Genomic DNA, 17,922 nt, shown 5'->3' with positions numbered 1-17,922 from the left:
GGCATGACGGACACAGACAGTCTTTCTTCTCCTCAGTATTTTTATTGGTTGCTGTTAACTTTGGTAGCATGAACACAGCCCCTACACTCTCCCAGCTGGAAGCTGGCCTTCTACAAGCATCAGGACTTGACTTTGATTGCTTAGTGGTCCGCCCTTGCCTGGGGAGGAACAGAAAATGAAGGCGGGGTAGGTACGGAAATGAGATTTCCACACAGCAAAGAGCACCCTCGAGTTTGACTCTTCAGGATAACACAACGCACTCTCCATGCCCACTGGCCTTCTACCCCCTCAGTGCTGGGGTGTTCTGTGCTGAGTTGAGATGGTCACAAAAACATCAGATTCTGAGAGGCCACGGGCCATGGTGGGGCCCTGGTGTTGGGGAGACATAGGACTTCTGGTCTGAATTCACTGGAGGGGAAAAGAAAAGTGCTGAAGAAATGTCCGAAGAAGAGGAAGGCAGAGCTGCTGCCAGCCACCATTCCCTCAGCTCTCCCTCCCTTGGGCCCGCCCCTCACCATCCTGCCAACATCCCCGGCGAATGTCACCCCCTTGCTTGCCCGCTGCTCCTGGGAGCCGGTGCTGCTGCCACTCAGAGAGTTCCTTCGCATGATGCCTGGGAGCAGGATGAGGGAGGGAGAGCACTAAGTGGAGGGAGGGCAGCGAGGAGCGGGGCTAGTCCCCCAGAACCAAGGGTAGACAACCAGGGCCTGCAAGAAGACAGTGCCAATGGGGAAGGAGTCTCAAGGGAAAGATGAAAGCTGGGTGGCTGTCATCTCACCAGGGCCAGGGAGATCAGAGCGCTGCAGGCTGTTGCGGCGGGAGGTGGGAAAGCTTCCCTTGGAGAGGCGGCGCTGGCGGCAGGACAGCATAGCCGCTGGAGCTACAATACCAGGTGGGGGTTGCTTTCCAAGCCGGCTGTACAAGTCTTCGATTTCCTTCTTCTGTAGCGTCTGTAGTGCTTCCACTTCCGACAAGTGCCTGAGGATGCACCGAGGGCGGGAAAGGGCTGGTCAGATACTGTTCTCCCAAGTTCACCTCTAGTTCTGCCATCGTCCCCAGACTCACTTCTGCCGAAGGTTCTGCAGCTCAGCCCAGAACTCCTCGTCCTCCCCGCTGCTCTCTGACTCCTCACTGCTTAGACACAGGCTGCTGTAGGAGTAGTTCATCCACACTGGGCTGGGCTGGCTCAAGATTGGGGAACTGCCCCCAATTTGGGGTTCCTTCCCTTCATCCTTTTCCTCATCGATGGCGACCCCCAAGCCCTCGGCTGCACGGTCACTCTCTGCCAGAGCCTCCCTGGTCTCTGGTCCTCCTGCAGCACTGTCCTCTGTGTCTGAACTCTCTGAGGTCAGCTGAGGGGTTGGAAGCTTTAGGGATCTGGAGAGAGTTGGAGATGCTGGTTGTAGGGGAGGCTCTGCTGGTTCCTTGGATGAAGTCACTTGGAATCGGCCAACCAGCTGGGGTTTTCCCTCTGTGGGAAGATGAGGCAGGTGAAGAGGATAAAAGAAATCTAGCAGGATGTAAAGAACTGGGGCAGGGGAAGGTCAGGGATTAGTGGCCTCACCTTCAGATATGGGTGCCAGTCTAGCATCACCCAGTAGTGGCTGAGCAGGATTTCGGGAAGCCTACGAAGTGTGGTACCATGAGGAAGGGAAGGATCCAAAAGCCCACCTTGTTATTTATCCCTCTTCATACCCCACTCACCTCATTCTCTGTCTCAGCTGTTTGGGCTGAAAGGCTCTCCTGGTCACAAGAAGCAAGGGGAAGGGGCATGCTAGGCAGAGGACCTGGAGGGGCTGGAGGAGACTGAGAGAGAAGCCCAGGGGATGGGGACAGCAGGGACTGGGCCACAGTCATCACAGCCAGAGAGAAGGCACTAGCCAGAGAGAGGAGAGGGGCTGCTGTGGTGGAGGGGAGAGGGGGAGGGGAGGGGCAGGTGGGAAGAGAAGCAGGGTGAAGAGGGACTTGGGGATAACTAGGAGAGAATGGGAGGGGAGAGCTGGTGGGAAGGGAAGGGGATGGGAATGGAACCTGAGAAGCACCGGAGGAGGAGGGAAGTAGGGAGCTGGGGGCCTGTGGACAGGGATTTGAAGAGACCTGTGAGAACGGGTAGGGATGGCATGAGGGTGAAGTGATAGGGAAGATGGGGCATGGGAAGACAGGAGGGGTCCCAGGGGAAAAGGGGGTTCCAGGGGACAAGGGGGTGCCAGGAGAAGATGGAGATGTAGAGAAGGCTGCCCAGCTCCTCTGTTCCGGGGAGATGCTTCTCTGGAGCTCTGCTGAAGAGGAAGGGTTGAGATTCGAGACCACCAAGCCCTATACCCTCCACCCTCCACAAGGTCAACCCAGAGGTTGGGGTGAGCAGGTACAGACACAACCTACCATCGGATGGGCCTGGGAGGGCAGGCATGGCTGCTGGCTCTTCCTGAGGGAGAGAAGGGGCCCTTAGTCACAGTGTGGAAAGCCAAGTCACAGCTGGGAAGTTGCAGACTGCGGTTCTTAAGCTACAGCCCATGAGCCTCTAGGAATCAAGGCACGCACTTCTTGGGATTCAAAAGTGTATGTGCTAAATAAAATATCTGGCGATAAAGAGGTATGAGATCTTCCAACATGTTCTCAAGTGGTTCAAAAGAACGTAACATGTAATACAGAGGAAGGACGGGAAAGCTAGTTTAAAAAAAATATTGGCAACCAACAAATCTGGGCTAACAGCATCTAGGAATGTGTTCTACAGTTCTTGTAACTTCTCTCTGTGAGTCTGCACTTATTTCAAAATAGCAAGTTGAAAGTCTTCACAGTTTTCTAGAACAAGTCTGTGGCTTTCATCATACTCCCTAACAGCATCTAGGAATGTGTTCTACAGTTCTTGTAACTTCTCTCTGTGAGTCTGCACTTATTTCAAAATAGCAAGTTGAAAGTCTTCACAGTTTTCTAGAACAAGTCTGTGGCTTTCATCATACTCGCAAACAAAGTAAGAGGCATTTCTTTTTTTTTTTTTTTTTTTTTTTTTTGGTTCTTTTTTTCGGAGCTGGGGACCGGAACCCAGGGCCTTGCGCTTCCTAGGTAAGCGCTCTACCACTGAGCTAAATCCCCAGCCCCCGTAAGAGGCATTTCTAAGGTCCTCAAACTCAAGAGAAGTTAATCCTCGGGGTTGGGGATTTAGCTCAGCGGTAGAGCGCTTGCCTAGCGAGCGCAAGGCCCTGGGTTCGGTCCCCAGCTCCGAAAAAAAGAAAAAAGAAAAAAAAAAAAAAAAGAAGTTAATCCAAGCAGAACTCTGAGGGCAGAGTCTGGCCCCGTTGGAGATGTCTAGAGGCCTGACCTGAGGGCTCAGCGCATCTTCAGTGGCCTCCGAGGGACCAGCATCTCTCTTCAGCAGGGTCTCCACTCGCTGGATAATCTCCCGGATCCGGCTCAGGAATCCGTCTCGCTCCGAGGGCAGAATGAATTCATTATAAACCTGGCGGGGATTATGGGATGACAGAAGGGTGTCATCTCACCAATACTGCCCTGCCCCCAACATTTAAACCCAACTGGTGAGACCACTGCATCAGGTGGTCAGTGTGTGTCATGTGCCAGGCACTTACGGTCAATGAGGAAAAGAAAAGGAAGAAAGGAGTTAACATTCTTAGGATGCATGTGATGTATACACCACATACATCTCTCATAACGTTTAACACCAATAACCAGCTGTGGTCTATTAATATCCTCCCATTTCAGCGAAGATAACTAATGCTCAGGTGAAGCTCAGGTGGCCCAGGGCTGGAGACATGGCTCAGCAGTGAAGAGCAGTGGCTGCTCTTCCAGAAGACCTGAGAGTTCAGTTCCTAGGACCCACATGGCAGCTCACAACCGTCCATACTGTTGTTCCAAAGGACCTGACATCCTCACACAGACATAAATGCCGACAAAACAGTACTACACATAAAAGAAACAAATTAATAATTTGAAACTATTATTTGAAAAAGTTCAGCTGCCCCAATGCTACACTATTTGATCTCAGGTCCACTGAAACGAACCCCAGTTCTTTCCCCGGTTGCATGCATCTGAACACAGTTTCTGAACTCACATTAAGATTATAAAGTACAGGGCTGGAGAGATGGCTCAGCGGTTAAGAGCACTGACTGCTCTTCCAGAGGCCCTGAGTTCAATTCCCAGCAACCACATGGTGGCTCACAACCATCTGTAATGGGATCTGATGCCCTCTTCTGGCCTGTAGGTGCACATGCAGGCAGAAAGGTGCATGATGTATACGTAATAAATAGATATTAAAAAAAAAAAAAGATTATAAAGTACACCACATGGGATCCCATTCACACCAGGCAAGGTTAAGCCCATGCATCCGTGATGAATATCACATTCCACTCCATAAACATTGAGTACCTGAGGTTGGGAGCCAGGGTCTCATTACGTAACCCAGGGCTTTGAACTGGTGGCAGTCCTCCTTCCAAGTCTTCCTTAGGGCTGGGACTACAAGTATATGCCACTATGCCCCACTTACAATGTGCTTGGATTCTTTTTTTTTTTTTAACCACAATTTAGCCAGGCATAGTATTGCACGCCTTTAATCCCAGTCCCATGGGAGACAGAGGCAGGCAGATCTCTGAGCTGGAGTCAAGCAGGGTCTACAAAGTGCATTCTAGGACAGCTAAAACTACACAATGAGACCCTGTCTTGAAAATCACAACAAAAAAACAACAGCAACAAAAAAAAAAAAAAAAAAAGCAACCCACCACCAACAACAGAAAACTCCACAATTTAGAAAGTGCTAATAATCTGTACTTGGGGCAGCAAGATGGGTAGAGCTGCTTGTCACCACGCTCAACTGTATGAGTTCAATCACATGACCATAAGGTGAGAGGAGAAAAATGACTCTCACTGGCTTTCTTATGCCCGCCGCACACAATGAATGTAATAAAAGTCTGTCATCACACTCCCCAGCGCTATTCCAGTGGAGAAGCAGATCATGCACTTCTGGGGATGGGAACAGCTGGGATGGCATCGTACCACGAATATTTGATGCAGAGCCTTACAGATGTGGAGTAAGAAAAGCAACCTTTCACCGAGGGTTGACGACCACTTCTGCACATTACCGTCTTAGATCACGTCTTTGAAAACTACACAGTAATCACTGAACCGCTGAGGTTCAAAGAGGTGAAGAAACCTGCCCAAGAGGCTAGGGTAAGCTCAGTGAGGCAGCGCTTGCCACAAGACCCTGGATTTGATCTGCAGCACAACTGAAGGAGGAGAAGGAAGGGAAGGGGAGAGAATAGAAGAGAAATGAAATCTGGCCAAGTTCACCAAATTTCAACACATGAAACTTGAACTCGGGTGCTAGAGAAAAGCCCAGGGACCAGGTAGTTCTCAACCTTCAGGTCTTGACCCCTTCAGGGTCCTATATCAGGTATCCTCTATGACAGATATCGACATTCAAAACAGTAGTAGAATTACAGTTATGAGTAACAACAAAATACTTGTGTGGCCGGGGGGTGGGGAGGTACCATAACAGAAGGAACTGCATTAGGAAGGTTAAGGGCCACAGCTAGGGACCCAAGCTAGCCATCAGAAGAGAAGGGAAGACAGCTGGGGCCAAGAAAACAGCCTTACAAAAGGCAGAACAGTCTGAAGACCGGCCCCTGATGCAGTTGTATCGACTGTGATGTAAAGGCCACGTAGTTTTAGAGTCACAAATATCCAATAACGAAAAGCAGCAAGATCAGACCCAAGTCTCAAACCCTGCTGCAGAGGAGTAAACTAGTGGGGAGAGAAAAGAACATGGATCTGGTTCAGAGGTGGGTCTCTTGGATTGTGTGACTTCTGGGTGGGCATGAAAACCATGGGGAAAGGTTATTCAGACCTATAGACCCCCAGGTAGATAGAAGAAGCAGAAGCAGGAAGGTGCCCAGACATTTCGAGGAACTACACAGAGATTTGTATAGCTTAATAAAGACTCTGGAAGGGTCAGGAGACTTGACCGAAGATGACAAGCCTCAGGGGCCAGATGACACTTTTCTTTGTTCTGGAGACTAGGTGAATGGCATCAAGGAGGCTTTAGGGAAGAGTTCCTAAAGGCGGATATTTCCCCACCATCTGGCACCTGCCACCCAGCTCTGTCCAAATGGTCTCCTACCAAGACTTCTAACAAAAGCCAGTGGTCTTGCCTCAGGATTCGCTCTGTGGCAACTGCTTGGAACTCATTCTGTTCTCACCAATATCCCTCTGCTTCTTTGGCTCCAACTTCCTGTCTCTCAGGACCTTGTCTCCCACTTCCTGTTCTAGAACAGGAAGTTTTCAAGAGACACCCTCAAAGCTTCCCTGTCTCTCACCTTCCTCACAGGTCTATTTTCACCCTCAGCTCTAGACTGAGGACTCCCAAACTCATCCCTCTCCAGCTCGGCCTGGCCATTTCCTGTTGCCATGGAGAACCTTGACTCAACTATCTATCACTCAAGCTCACCATGACTCTTAAAAAAAAAACCTGCTCTCATTTCCAACTTCTCTCTTTGAGTAGCCTGCTCCTCTTTGGTCCTCTGATACAGGCTGTCCTTGATATCCCTTCCCCCTGCCTCCCTAGCCTATCAACTCAGCAAATATTTATTGGGCATCCACTACCCACACTGTATGACGTCAAGAGCTTCCTGGACTACATAGTGATTTTCCTGAACAACCCTTAGCTTCGGCCTTTCTTCTCTTCCCGGGAGTATTTCATTTCTGCTTCCTGCCTATCTGGTTTCTTGTGTCTACCTCCTGATCAGAGTCTTTACTCCTAATACCTTCCCCTATGCCACAGCAGATCAGTCTTCTTAAAAATCCATTCTCGGGCTGGAGAGATGGCTCTGTGATTAAGAACACTAGCTGTCCTTCCAGAGGTCCTGGGTTCAACCCCCAGCACCCACATGGTGGCTCACAACCATCTGTAATGGGATCCGAAGCCCTCTGGTGTGTCTGAAGACAGCGACAGTGTACTCATACATAAAATAAAAAGCTAATTTAAAAAAAATCTAAAAAAAACAAACGAACACCCAAACATCAACAACAAAAAAACCCATTCTCATCATGTCCCTCTCTGCCTAACTTCCTTTGTTTGCTTCACAGAGTCTCATGTATGTAGCCTGGGTTGACCCTGAACTGCTGTGCAGCCCAGGATGACCCCAATCATTGATCTTCCAGCTAACTCCTCCCAAGAGCTCAGATTGCAGGCATGCACTGCCCACAGCTGCCCTTCTTTAGCTCTTATGATATGTGCTGAGTTCCGCTTCCCAGGACACTCCTGTAGGATCCCCTTTCTCCAGGGACAGTGGTCTCTTCACGAAGTCAGCACTAATGGCTTTACTCATGCCCTGCTTCCAAAAGGACATGCCGCCGCCCCGCCCCCGCGCCGCCCCCCGCGCTTCCCGGCCACTGCTACTCATCTGCTCGGCCTGGGTAAATCCCACTCCTTCCACCCTGCTCCAGTCCGTCCTTTACTTCCAGTCACCTTCTCTAGCAGGAAGTCACATCACTCTTATCTTCCTAGTCCATATTGATATCAGAGTGCTCTGACTGGATACACAGAAATCTCCCCCGCACAAAGGCCAAAGCATCTTCACAGTTGCCCTGCCAACCAGGGTTTATACGCCCTCATTGCAGGGTCGGGCTATGAATCCAAACGCTCGGTCCTCATCTCTCTCCCCCTCACCATGGCAGCTGCGATTTCTTCTGGGCTGTCCCCATCCAGATCAAATCGGAACGTCACCATCTTGCTGTTGTGAGTTTGCAGCTGGCACTCCACGACTCTGTCGCTCTGGTCTGAGACCTTTCAGATTCAAAGTCAGCAGAAGGGAAGAAGTCAATGCCTCTGCCTCGGCCATGTGTTTCCACCCTGCTAGAGGCTGGCCAGGGTGGAGAACGGATTCTAGGCCCAGAGTCTGGCATTGAAACTAGACTAGATGCCTCAAAGCATCACCAGTCACAACTCCGCTTTTCTGCCCTGCCCCACCCCCATCTCCCTGGCAGTCCCCTACTGGTCCTGTGGGTTATTCTCCAGCTCCTGGGTCCTCCTTACACTCGTGACCCGAAGCCGGGATCGAGGTCTCCGTCGCAGAGTCTTCACTGGATTTTTCCTCATTTGCCCCCCTTCTCCCATGTCACTGAGGCCTGAGGCTGCATCTGAGGCGTAGCTGGACAGGGAAAGGGAGACAGAGGGTTTAAGTAGATAAACCCAGAACATTCTGTGTCTCACCCTGCCATCTGACTGAAACCAGAACATACCTGTCCCCAGGAGAAAAGTCACTGCCAGGGCCAGACCGTGGAATGGACAAGGCAAAACCCTGGAAGATGATAGAATTCATAAGGTCAGGGGATAATAGCTGCTGATGGTGGTGGAGACCCGGGGGAAATGGTGTCAGGATGTGGGGAGAACACTAGGGAAACAGAATTGGAGACATAAGGACAAGAATGGTGTGTTTCAGGAACCCAGGGAACGGGGTAGGGGGTTGGGAGTCAGGAGAGAGGGACAGGTCATGGGCTTTGAATGGCTGGAAGGCTCTGGGGTGACCCCCTCTCACCGAGGGCAAGCAGAGATGGGGCTCAGCGGGGCTGGATGGCATCCCCCCGGGGGGCTGAAGGGCAGGGTCTGAGGCATCCAGGAAGCCGGAGGAGCTGAGGTAGCCATCAGTCTCGCAATCAGCTGGTAGGGGAGGGAGTGGATCAAAAAAATAAGAAAAATAATAAAGGACTGTGGTGGGAGGGGAGGGGGACCTGTCTGAGCAAAGAGGGGCCTGGAGCCAGGAGGGAATTGTGGGAGTGTTTGTCCCCAAAGGAAGGTACGTGGCTCGAGTTAGAAAGCTGGGTTGGGCTGGACTTCTGGGACCTAGAACTCAAAGTTGGGGTGACTTACATGTAGTGGATGAGTAGCTGGCATGGCGGAAGAGGAAGGATTGGTGCTGGTCAGCCTCTGGCTCCTCGGGCTCTGGGGGGAAGGCACTGGGGGGACCAGGAGTCATAGACACAGTTGCTGGAGGAGGTCCTGAGTCTGGTGGGAGAACCTCCAATTCCCTGGCTTTTCTTAGCTTCTCCCGCTTCCGCTGGATGGCAGCAACCCGTTCTCGAACTGCACGGGCCACTGGCTGGTAGTCTGCTTCGCAGACTAAGCCCAAGGCTACCTGGAGTCAGGATATTTAGGGAGATGGTTTTAAATTTTTTAATTTCCCCCAAAGACTGAGCAGGGACGTGGGAGCTGTCTAAGTTAGTATGATGTTTGCTGCATTAGGCATAAAGCACGAGTCTGTCCCCAATACTCGCATAAAGCTTCAGGTATGCACGCCTGAAACCCCAGTGCTGGGGAGGCAGAGAAAGGCAGAGTCCCAGAGCTTGCTGGCCAGTCAGTCTAGCCTTAGCAAGCCCCAGATTCCAGTAAGAAACCCTGTTTGGCCATTAATCCCAGAACTCTGGAGGCACAGGCAGGCAGTCTCTGAGTTCTAGGCCAGCCAGGACTACAGAGAAACCCTATCTCAAAAAACAAGGTTGCTCCTTCCAGAGACATGACACCCAAAGTTAACTTCTGGCTTCAACATACATATACTTACACATCTGTACGTGGAGAGAGAGAGAGAGAGAGAGAGAGAGAGAGAGAGAGAGAGAGAGAGAGAGAGAGGGGAAGAGGGGGTGAGGGGGTGGATAGATTCATCTGGACACCTTTAACTGACTTTACAAATATGCACACACACATCCATACTTGGGGAGTTATCTATCAGGACACCTTTTTGAGGCCTCTAGGAATAAGGAGGGAACTATTTTTTTAAAAGAGTTATTCATTTATTATATATAAGTAAACTGTACCTGTCTTTAGACACAAGAGGGCATCAGATCTCATTACAGATGGTTATGAGCCACCACGTGGTTGCTGGGATTTGAACTCAGGACCTCTGGAAGAGCAGTCAGTACTCTTACCCTCTAAACCATCTCTCCAGCCCAGGAGGGAACTACTTATTGATTAATGACCATGTGTGTTAACTGAATTCATCATCATCCTTAAGTCTTCTCAATAACATTATGAGATAAACTTTGCCATTGTTGTTTTGGATATAATACTGCAATCAGAAAGACCTGATTTCCAGCCTCCAGTACCCATGCAAAAGCATGTGTACACATGCATTCATGTGCATACCCACATGCATAAAAGGTACATCACACACACAGGAATCCCTTGCTCCCTCACAGATAATAGATCAAGACTTGATCTTGAAGGCAGCAAAATATCTCTGTGTTTAAAGGTGCCTACCATCAAGCCTAATGGCTTGAGTTTAACCCCCAGGACCCACATGATGGCAGGAGAGAACTGACTCCCACTAGTTGTCCTCTGACTTCTACACGCATGCTGTGGCACATGTGACCCCACATATACATGCACAGTCACACACAACATAAACAAGATGTCACTCTTAAAGGACTGAATCTTGAGTTGAGCTGGGCAGTGCTCTGGAGATTGCTTTTGTGCCAAAGGGTCTCACTGTGTATGCCTGGATGGCCTGGAGCTCACTGGCTGGATTCATAAGTGATTCATTTACCTCTGCTTCCTGGGATTTAAAAAAAAAAAAAAAAAAGTGCCCCAGGGCTGGAGAGATGGCTCAGTGGTATTAAGAACACTGACTGGGGGGTTGGGGATTTAGCTCAGTGGTAGAGCGCTTGCCTAGGAAGCGCAAGGCCCTGGATTCGGTCCCCAGCTCCGAAAAAAAGAACCAAAAAAAAAAAAAAAAAAAAAACACTGACTGGGCAGAGTTTGTGATTCGGACGAAGAAGATTGAAGTCATGGCTGGTCCAGAAAGTGATGGCCAATTCCAGTTCACTGGTATTAAAAAATATTTCAACTCTTATACCCTCACAGGTAGAATGAATTGTGTCCTGGCCACATATGGAGGCATTGCTTTGTTGGTCCTATACTTTAAGTTAAGGCCTAAAAAAACCCCAGCTGTGAAAGCAACATAAATGGATTTTGAAATGTCTGGCCTCATCTGTTAAGTCCCATGCCTGAAGAAGCTGATGTGAACTCATCATGTAATACTCAATTTGTACAATAAATTATGAACCTGAAAAAAAAAAAAAAAAAAGGAACACTGACTGTTCTTCCAGAGGTCCTGAGTTCAATTCCCAGCAACCACATGGTGGCTCACAACCATCTGTAATGGGATCCAATGCCCTCTTCTAGTGTGTCTGAAGACAGCTATGGTGTACTTATATACATAAAATAAATAAGTAAATCTTTTTTTTAAAAAAAGAGCCCCACTAAGCCAGCATGGTCTCAGCTTCTTGACTCATCACAGATGACCCTTGACCTTGAAACTGCCATTTCTCTATTGAGAATCCCATATTCTCACCCTCTGCCCATTCAGGTTCTCCTCACAAGCTTTCAAGGTTGTGCTCTGGCATCTTCTATCTCCACAGTACTTTCTCTTCCACGGATCTCTGCTCCTCACCTCCCCCTCTCCTATTCAAATCAATTTAGCCGTGGGCTTTGCCGGGTGAGTAAAAGAAATGTGGTAGGGCCAACTGATTTCAAATCTGAACAGCTTGAGATTACATCCCTCTTTGTCATTTGTTTTCTTGGGACTCTAGACAAGACAGTCACTCTCTCTAAGCATGCATTCCATAGCCCTCCAAAGAAGGTCACGTGAAAAATGCTTTCTTTTTTAAGCCACATATAATGTTAAGAAGCATCTGCTAATTGCCAAACAGTAAAGGACCGAGGGGAAAAAAAAATCAATAAAATACTGTCTGGCCACAGATAGTTTCTAGTCTAGCAGAGGAGTGAGATGGGAAATGTATTCAGGTATAAAACAAAGCCCAAGGTTTGAGGTGGTTTCGAGCCCCCCCCCCCCGCCCGCCCCCAGATTTGAAAAGAAGCATTCAGCGTTTACACAGGAGGAGTGAGCGTCCTGGAACGGATGGTGCTAAGCATAGAGACAAAGAAGGGGGAGAGGGAAAAATAAATAGATAAGTTGCCAAGAAGGGCATTCCCGTGATAAATGAAAAAATGAATCTGCGTGCAAAGAAGTGACGTTAGGGTTTCCCGGATTTGTTCTGGGGGAGAACCCTGGCGTGCGCTGGTGGATTAGGGCAGAAGAGGCGGAGAGACCCCTGTTGGAGCTGCAGCTCTGAGTAGGAGCCTCCGCTCGCTACTCTAGCGCTGCACCTTGACCCCTCCTGTTGACTGATGGCAGGCTGGCTGAACCCTTTACACACTCCACCCAAGTAGGATTATCTATACTCTCCTCACCATCTCCTGAGCCACCTCTTCCGCTGCATCCCGACCGAGCTGGAACAGGAACTCGATGGCCTGGTTGTCCCTTGGGCGCCCCCCGCGTCGTGCGTCCTCCATGCGCAGCCAGAGTTTGAGACCCGGCTTCTCTCCATCATCTTCCTCTGCCAGCTCCACATGCACACCACGTTCCTCGCGGAAGAACGCGTGGGTCAGAAGATCCTGGATAGTGAACCTGGGGACCGTGGGGGCAGTGAGCGGAGCCCGCTGCCACTGCCCGGTCATCTTCATCCCGTCTCTGTCCCGGACCCCACCTCTCATTCTTATCCGTGCGGATGCAGCCTTCAATGATCTCCTTCACCTCTGGCATCTTCACTTTGTAGAAGCTGTTGGGCTTTGTGCCCTGAGAGAAGGGATCTCATGAGCCCCCCCCCGCCCCCGTTGCCCACGCCCGCCTCGCTCAGCAAGTCTGCAGTGCAGGCAGGCGCCCAGGCTCAGGTTGGGGGAAGATACTGGTACGGAAAGACTTGATTTCAGATCCCATTCCCCCACCTATGTTGGTGTGACCTTGCCTGAGGGTAGAAAGTTTGCCTGGCTCTTCTAGTAGGGCAACTAGAAAGATCTACTGAGACTGGATGTGAAGTTGTCTGTAAGCATACACATCTTCTTACCAGCTTGTGTGAAGGGTTTATGTACATACAATATATGTCTGTTTCTCCAGGGCATCTTTTTGTCTGGCCTGGCTTTATTAAGGATAAATGTTTGTGTGTGTGTGTGTGTGTGTGTGTGTGTTACATATACACACACATATATAATTTGATACATGTATAATATATACCCTTCACATATGTTAATATAATGTATGCTAATGTTATGTATTAGCAGGCTAGTTAGAGGGTAGAAGAATGGGAGGGCCACTGGGGATCCCTTCTTCCCCAAACCCCACCCTTCTCACCGAAGTGACCTTTCGGTAGATTTGTGCTGCGTTCTGACACTCAGAGTAGGGATACTCAGACGTAGCCATCTCCAGCATGCACATGCCAAAGGCGTACACATCCACAGCCTCGTCGTACTTTTCCTCATACATCTCAGGGGCCATGAATTCCGGGGTCCCTATTGGACCCACAGAAAGGATCAGGCTTCTTTCTCCTGGTCTCCTCCCTCCACTTAGGTATATCGCACAGGGGGGGGGGGGGTTGGGGGTAGCTTTAATAGCCCAAGAGCAACCCCAGGAGTTCTGGAGTGCTGGTGACCAACTCTTGCCCAAAGCCTGTGCTGGGGGCAGGAAAAATGGGTCGCCCTAGTACGCTATCTCTCCAAAGCCCTGATGGAGTGGAGTGAGGGGTCCCGTGCTCTTTTCTGATGCAAAGGAGCTAACAATGGCCAGGGTCCTGCTGGAGAGACACACCAATGACGCTCTTGGCAAAGGAGGCGCGCTTGAGCGTGGCCAGTCCGAGATCTCCGATTTTGACAGAGCCTGAAGGGCCGGTAATGAAGACATTGTCACATTTGAGATCTCGGTGCAGGATGGGGGGCACTCGGGAATGTAAGAAATGAAGTCCCCGTAGGATCTGGCGACTCCAGCGCTGAAGGACTCGGGGCTTCATTTCTCGGAATCTCCTCAGGTACCTGGGAGAGGGTGTATAACCGTGGTCAGGGCGGGGATATCTATTCCAGGCTGGAAAATTCCTTATCCCACCCTTGCCAACACCTCCGCTGTCCCCAGCCAGCATTATTTTAATTTAGACTGGTCTGGGTGGGAAAGAAACTGAGTCAATGAGTGAGGTAAACAGGTTACAAAAAAAGTTCTGATGGTAACTTCGAAGATAGGGCCCGTGCCCCGGAGCACCGGAAGGGATGACTAACAGTCCAAGGGTTGGGAAGGAATAACTTTTGTCTTGAAAAAATATAAATTCAAGGGTGAAAATGGGGAGGGATGGAGATTTCCCAGGCTGGAGAGCCACAGGAGTGACAGTTCAGAATGGGAGGGATCACAGAATTGGGGTTGTTTGTAACTTCAGCTCAAGAAGAGAGTGTCTGAGGGAGTGAATGCACTTTACCCCCAGGGGAGTGGGAAATCCTGAAGGGGTTTAAAAGAGCAAGTCAAAGGGTCAGGCTTCCCCTGGGTTGCAGGAAGATAGGATAACTTGAAGGGAGGGCAGATTGGGAAAGGCTCTTTAGGAGGGCTTCTGGGAGTTGGGAGGGGTCAGTGGTATAGCAGCAAGGTAGAGGAAAAGATGGGGGGGTGCAGTGGGAGGATGTTAAACAAAGACTTAAGTGACCCCACTGTTGAGAAAGAAGGTACATTGCAGTAAAGATACCTAAAGTTTTGACTGGTATGCTTGGTGTACACTGGCATTCACACAGTCTAGTAAGTGGGAGAGAGCCTGGTTTCAAGTGTGGAAGTTTGAAGTGACTGGGAGAAGTTCCCAGAGCCTTGGAGTGACGGGTGACATTCCACCCCTCCCCTCCCACCCAGGCCAGAGCTCACGTCTTGAGCGTGCCCGAGGTCATGAGTTCTGTGACCAGCACGATGCAAACCTGACCCCTCAGCACCGACTTCCAGGAGTCATAGAAGCGGACGATGTTGGGGTGCTGCAGCCCCTTGAGCATCTCAACTTCCTCAGAGAAACGCTGCCGTTCAGCCCGAGAGAGTTTCCGAGTCTGTGGGATGGGGGTGACGGAGGGTCACATCAGATCCAGATCAACCCCCCCCAAGAAGGACATGGGACATCTAGGGTATGGTGGGGGGAGAAATGAGGGAGGGTATAGTTGGCGAGATCTCTAGCAGAAGGGCTGTAGACCCCCAACTTTTGGTTGATCCCTTCTTATTGCTCCAAAACACACCCACCCTGGGCCTGGGGCAGCACTCCGGACCCCCTGCTGGACACAAGCGCCTTTATGCAACCAGGTCTGGGAGCTATGCACTCAATAGCGCCTTTGTGGCCGCCAGAGCCGACCGTGGAAGGGGTGGGGTGGGGTGAAGGGGGGGTGGCAGACGGCAGGCAGCAGGCAGCAGGCAGAAGGCAGACCACGGGCAGGGAATTGGGGCCGACAAGGGGTTGGCCTTAAAAACTAGGAACTGCAGAATCTAGACAGAGTCCGAGGAAGGTACCAAGAAAGAAAAGATCCAGGGCCAGGAGACCACCCCCCCATGGCAGGAGCTGCCCTACCCCTCTTTTCTCCCTCTCCCTCTCCCTCCCCTGAGTCTGGCTGATTCTCCTGGCCTGGCTTAGAGCCTGGGGTGCGGCACTAGCAGTGACTAGCGGAGAGCCCTATGCCAGGACCAAAGTGGAAGGACCCTTCCTCCTGGTTTTATACCCTAAAAATTTCCGGGACCACTCACACATAACAGTGGGAGACACGGGAGGAAGAAACTGCCAATCAACATCCTCCTGAAGTCCAAAGGTTGCAAGAGCTCAGCTCCTTTGGCAATGGAAAAGGAGATTCCAGGTATGCATAGGGATGAGAAACTGAACTGGACTCCAGCTAGAACTAGAGCTTCCTGTCCCACTCCTTGAGGCTGTTAAGAAGTCTGTAAAACCAACAACTCCAGAAACGGCCTGGAGAACCCCCTTCTGGAGGTGGAGAGGGCCTTGTCCTCAGCTCCTGAACTCCCACATATTATTTCTAAGTTTGTAAAGAGGTAGGAGGAGGAGAAGGAGAAGGAGGAGGAGGAGGAGGAGGAGAAGGAGGAGGAGGAGGAGGAGGAGGAGGAGGAGGAGGAGGAGGAGGAGGAGGAGGAGGAGGAGGAGGAGGAGGACCAGAGACACAGCAGAAGGTTTCAGGACTTGGAGGAGCAAGAGAGGAAGGGGCAGTGATACCCCAGGCAGGAGACTGGAGTGCTACCCGCTGCAACTCAGTTTTCCAACCCTCAGATTTGTAAGAAGGTTTGAAAGTGAAGTTGTCTATGCTCATTGGGAGCCACTGTATACCATCTGCCTCAGTTTCTCCTGAAACCACCCAGAGTCAGTAAAACCATGCCGGCAAGGAAAGCAAGAGTGCCTGGACATCTGACAAAAAAGTGATCCTTCCTTTGATGCTGTCCTCCCTGTTTCCCCAACCTAAGACCACCAAAGGGGCCCATCCCACCTAGGGGGTGCCCAGGCACACCTGCAGCTCACACCAGGCCACCTCTACCGTGGTGTCGGTGTCTAGCCCTCGATACACGGTCTTGAAGGAACCTCTTCCAATCTCAATGTCAAACTTGAGGTATCGGCCGTCGGGAGACGTTGCCACAGCCTGGGTCTCTGTGTCCTCTTTTTCTTCCTGCTCCCGCCGCCGTTCCCGGGCTGCAGCATCAGGAACCCTTGGTGGCTCCCGGGACCCCGGACCTCCGGAAGATACTGTAAGCTCAGGACAGGCAGAGTCTGCAGCCTTCACCGGGGCTGCCCCCGTCCATGTGCCCTCGGGGTGTTCTTTAGAGTTTGAAGGTGGGCTCCTCATGGGACCAGCGGAGTCCGGAGGATCAGGAGGTTCCGGAAGGAGTGAGGCTGGTTGAGACCAGGAGCTCAACAGTCCCAGATCGACTGAGCTGCGGCGGCTCGGTCTCGAAGAGCGCGGCCGGGGCTCAGCCTTCCCAGAGAAGCGGCGCACTCGGCGAGGAGGTGGCCCCAGGCGGGTCGGCCCCATGGAGGTGAGAGACGGAGATGGCCGCAAAGCCAGGTCGGCCTCCGTTTGGGACATGTGGACCCCGGTCTCTGTATTTCGAGGTGCTAGCATGGGAAGGGCCGGGCGCCGCAGAACGGAAAGCCGGCGGCTGGAGGCAGCAGCCTGACAGGCAGACCGGCTGGATACGCAGCGCTCCGGTTGAGCTGCTGGGGCCCCAGCCCCTGGCTGGCCTGCCCGGCGACCCGCCCCCGGCTCCGCCCCACAACCCGCCCCCAGCCGAGACCGGTCCTCACCCCCCAGGGCCGCCCCCTTGTGAGCCTGACGTGTTACCCAGTGGGGATAGGTAGGGTACTGCCCCTCATCTCAACCTGTGCTTAGCCCCCCCCCCCCCCCCGGCTCCGTGCCCTGCTTTCCAGAGTCCCGGCCTTTAAACCTTCTTCCCAGCAAGAGCTGAGTGGGAGGCGGCAGCGGGTATACTCCCGCACGAGGAGAAGGCAAACATGTTTGGGGTGGGGGAGTTGAAGAACACTGGAACAGGAGATGAAAAGTGACCGCCACTCCTTTGCTTCAGTGAGGGGGAGGGGCACCACCAGCCTGCGCACCCTTGATAAGGCAGTACTACTCGGTCCTAATCAGAAGAAGTAGCCCCAGGCCTAACATCGGTGTTGGAAAGGTAAGGTTTTCTTCACTTAGCTAGCCCCCTGGTCTGCACTAGGATGGGTTGTGTTTACTCCAGACAAGCCCCTCCCTACCACCAGGCCCCAACCAAGAACTGGTCACCCATCAGCTCCACCCCACCTTGGCCGGAGCCTGCCCCTGGCCAGAAAGGCTGTTTTTTGCTGTGGGCTCTCTTTCCTCCCCTCGTGTTTGCCAAAGTCTTCAATAAACCAAAGTCCACATCCGGTTTACCCCACCAGCTCCCCTTGGCCACAACTACCCCACCCAGACCATCATGGGTGGAGGGAGGGGCTTTAGAATAGAACTTCCATGGGGGAGCAATGAAGTGACTCCAGTTTAGAGAGCAAGCAGTCTGTCCCCAAGCTGTGTTCTACCCGCACTCCTCCACACAACTCACCCAG

General features: G+C 51.5%; 1 protein-coding gene and 1 pseudogene across 10 annotated transcripts; one reads left to right on the top strand and one right to left on the bottom strand.

Annotated features, from left to right (window-relative positions):
* Positions 1–20: 20 nt before the first annotated feature.
* Wnk4 (WNK lysine deficient protein kinase 4) lies at positions 21–17,110 on the bottom strand. 10 transcript variants are annotated; one of them, NM_175579.3, is given in 19 exon segments: positions 21–408; positions 516–613; positions 779–978; positions 1,066–1,471; positions 1,565–1,625; positions 1,705–2,279; positions 2,383–2,425; positions 3,320–3,457; positions 7,676–7,792; positions 8,042–8,156; positions 8,248–8,306; positions 8,544–8,665; positions 8,876–9,140; positions 12,251–12,467; positions 12,547–12,635; positions 13,188–13,345; positions 13,641–13,861; positions 14,724–14,896; positions 16,346–16,980. In NM_175579.3, coding segments are annotated over 19 exon segments (3,669 nt in total). In that variant the 5' UTR covers positions 16,955–16,980; the 3' UTR covers positions 21–405.
* Positions 10,753–11,084, top strand: Atp5mk-ps2 (ATP synthase membrane subunit K, pseudogene 2; annotated as a pseudogene).
* Positions 17,111–17,922: the final 812 nt, after the last annotated feature.

Source organism: Rattus norvegicus, chromosome 10 (assembly GCF_036323735.1).
Source record: "Rattus norvegicus strain BN/NHsdMcwi chromosome 10, GRCr8, whole genome shotgun sequence".
In the NCBI taxonomy this organism is placed as follows: domain Eukaryota; kingdom Metazoa; phylum Chordata; class Mammalia; order Rodentia; family Muridae; genus Rattus; species Rattus norvegicus.
Note: the sequence above shows the minus strand (reverse complement) of the source record. Positions and strands in the feature narration are given on the sequence as shown.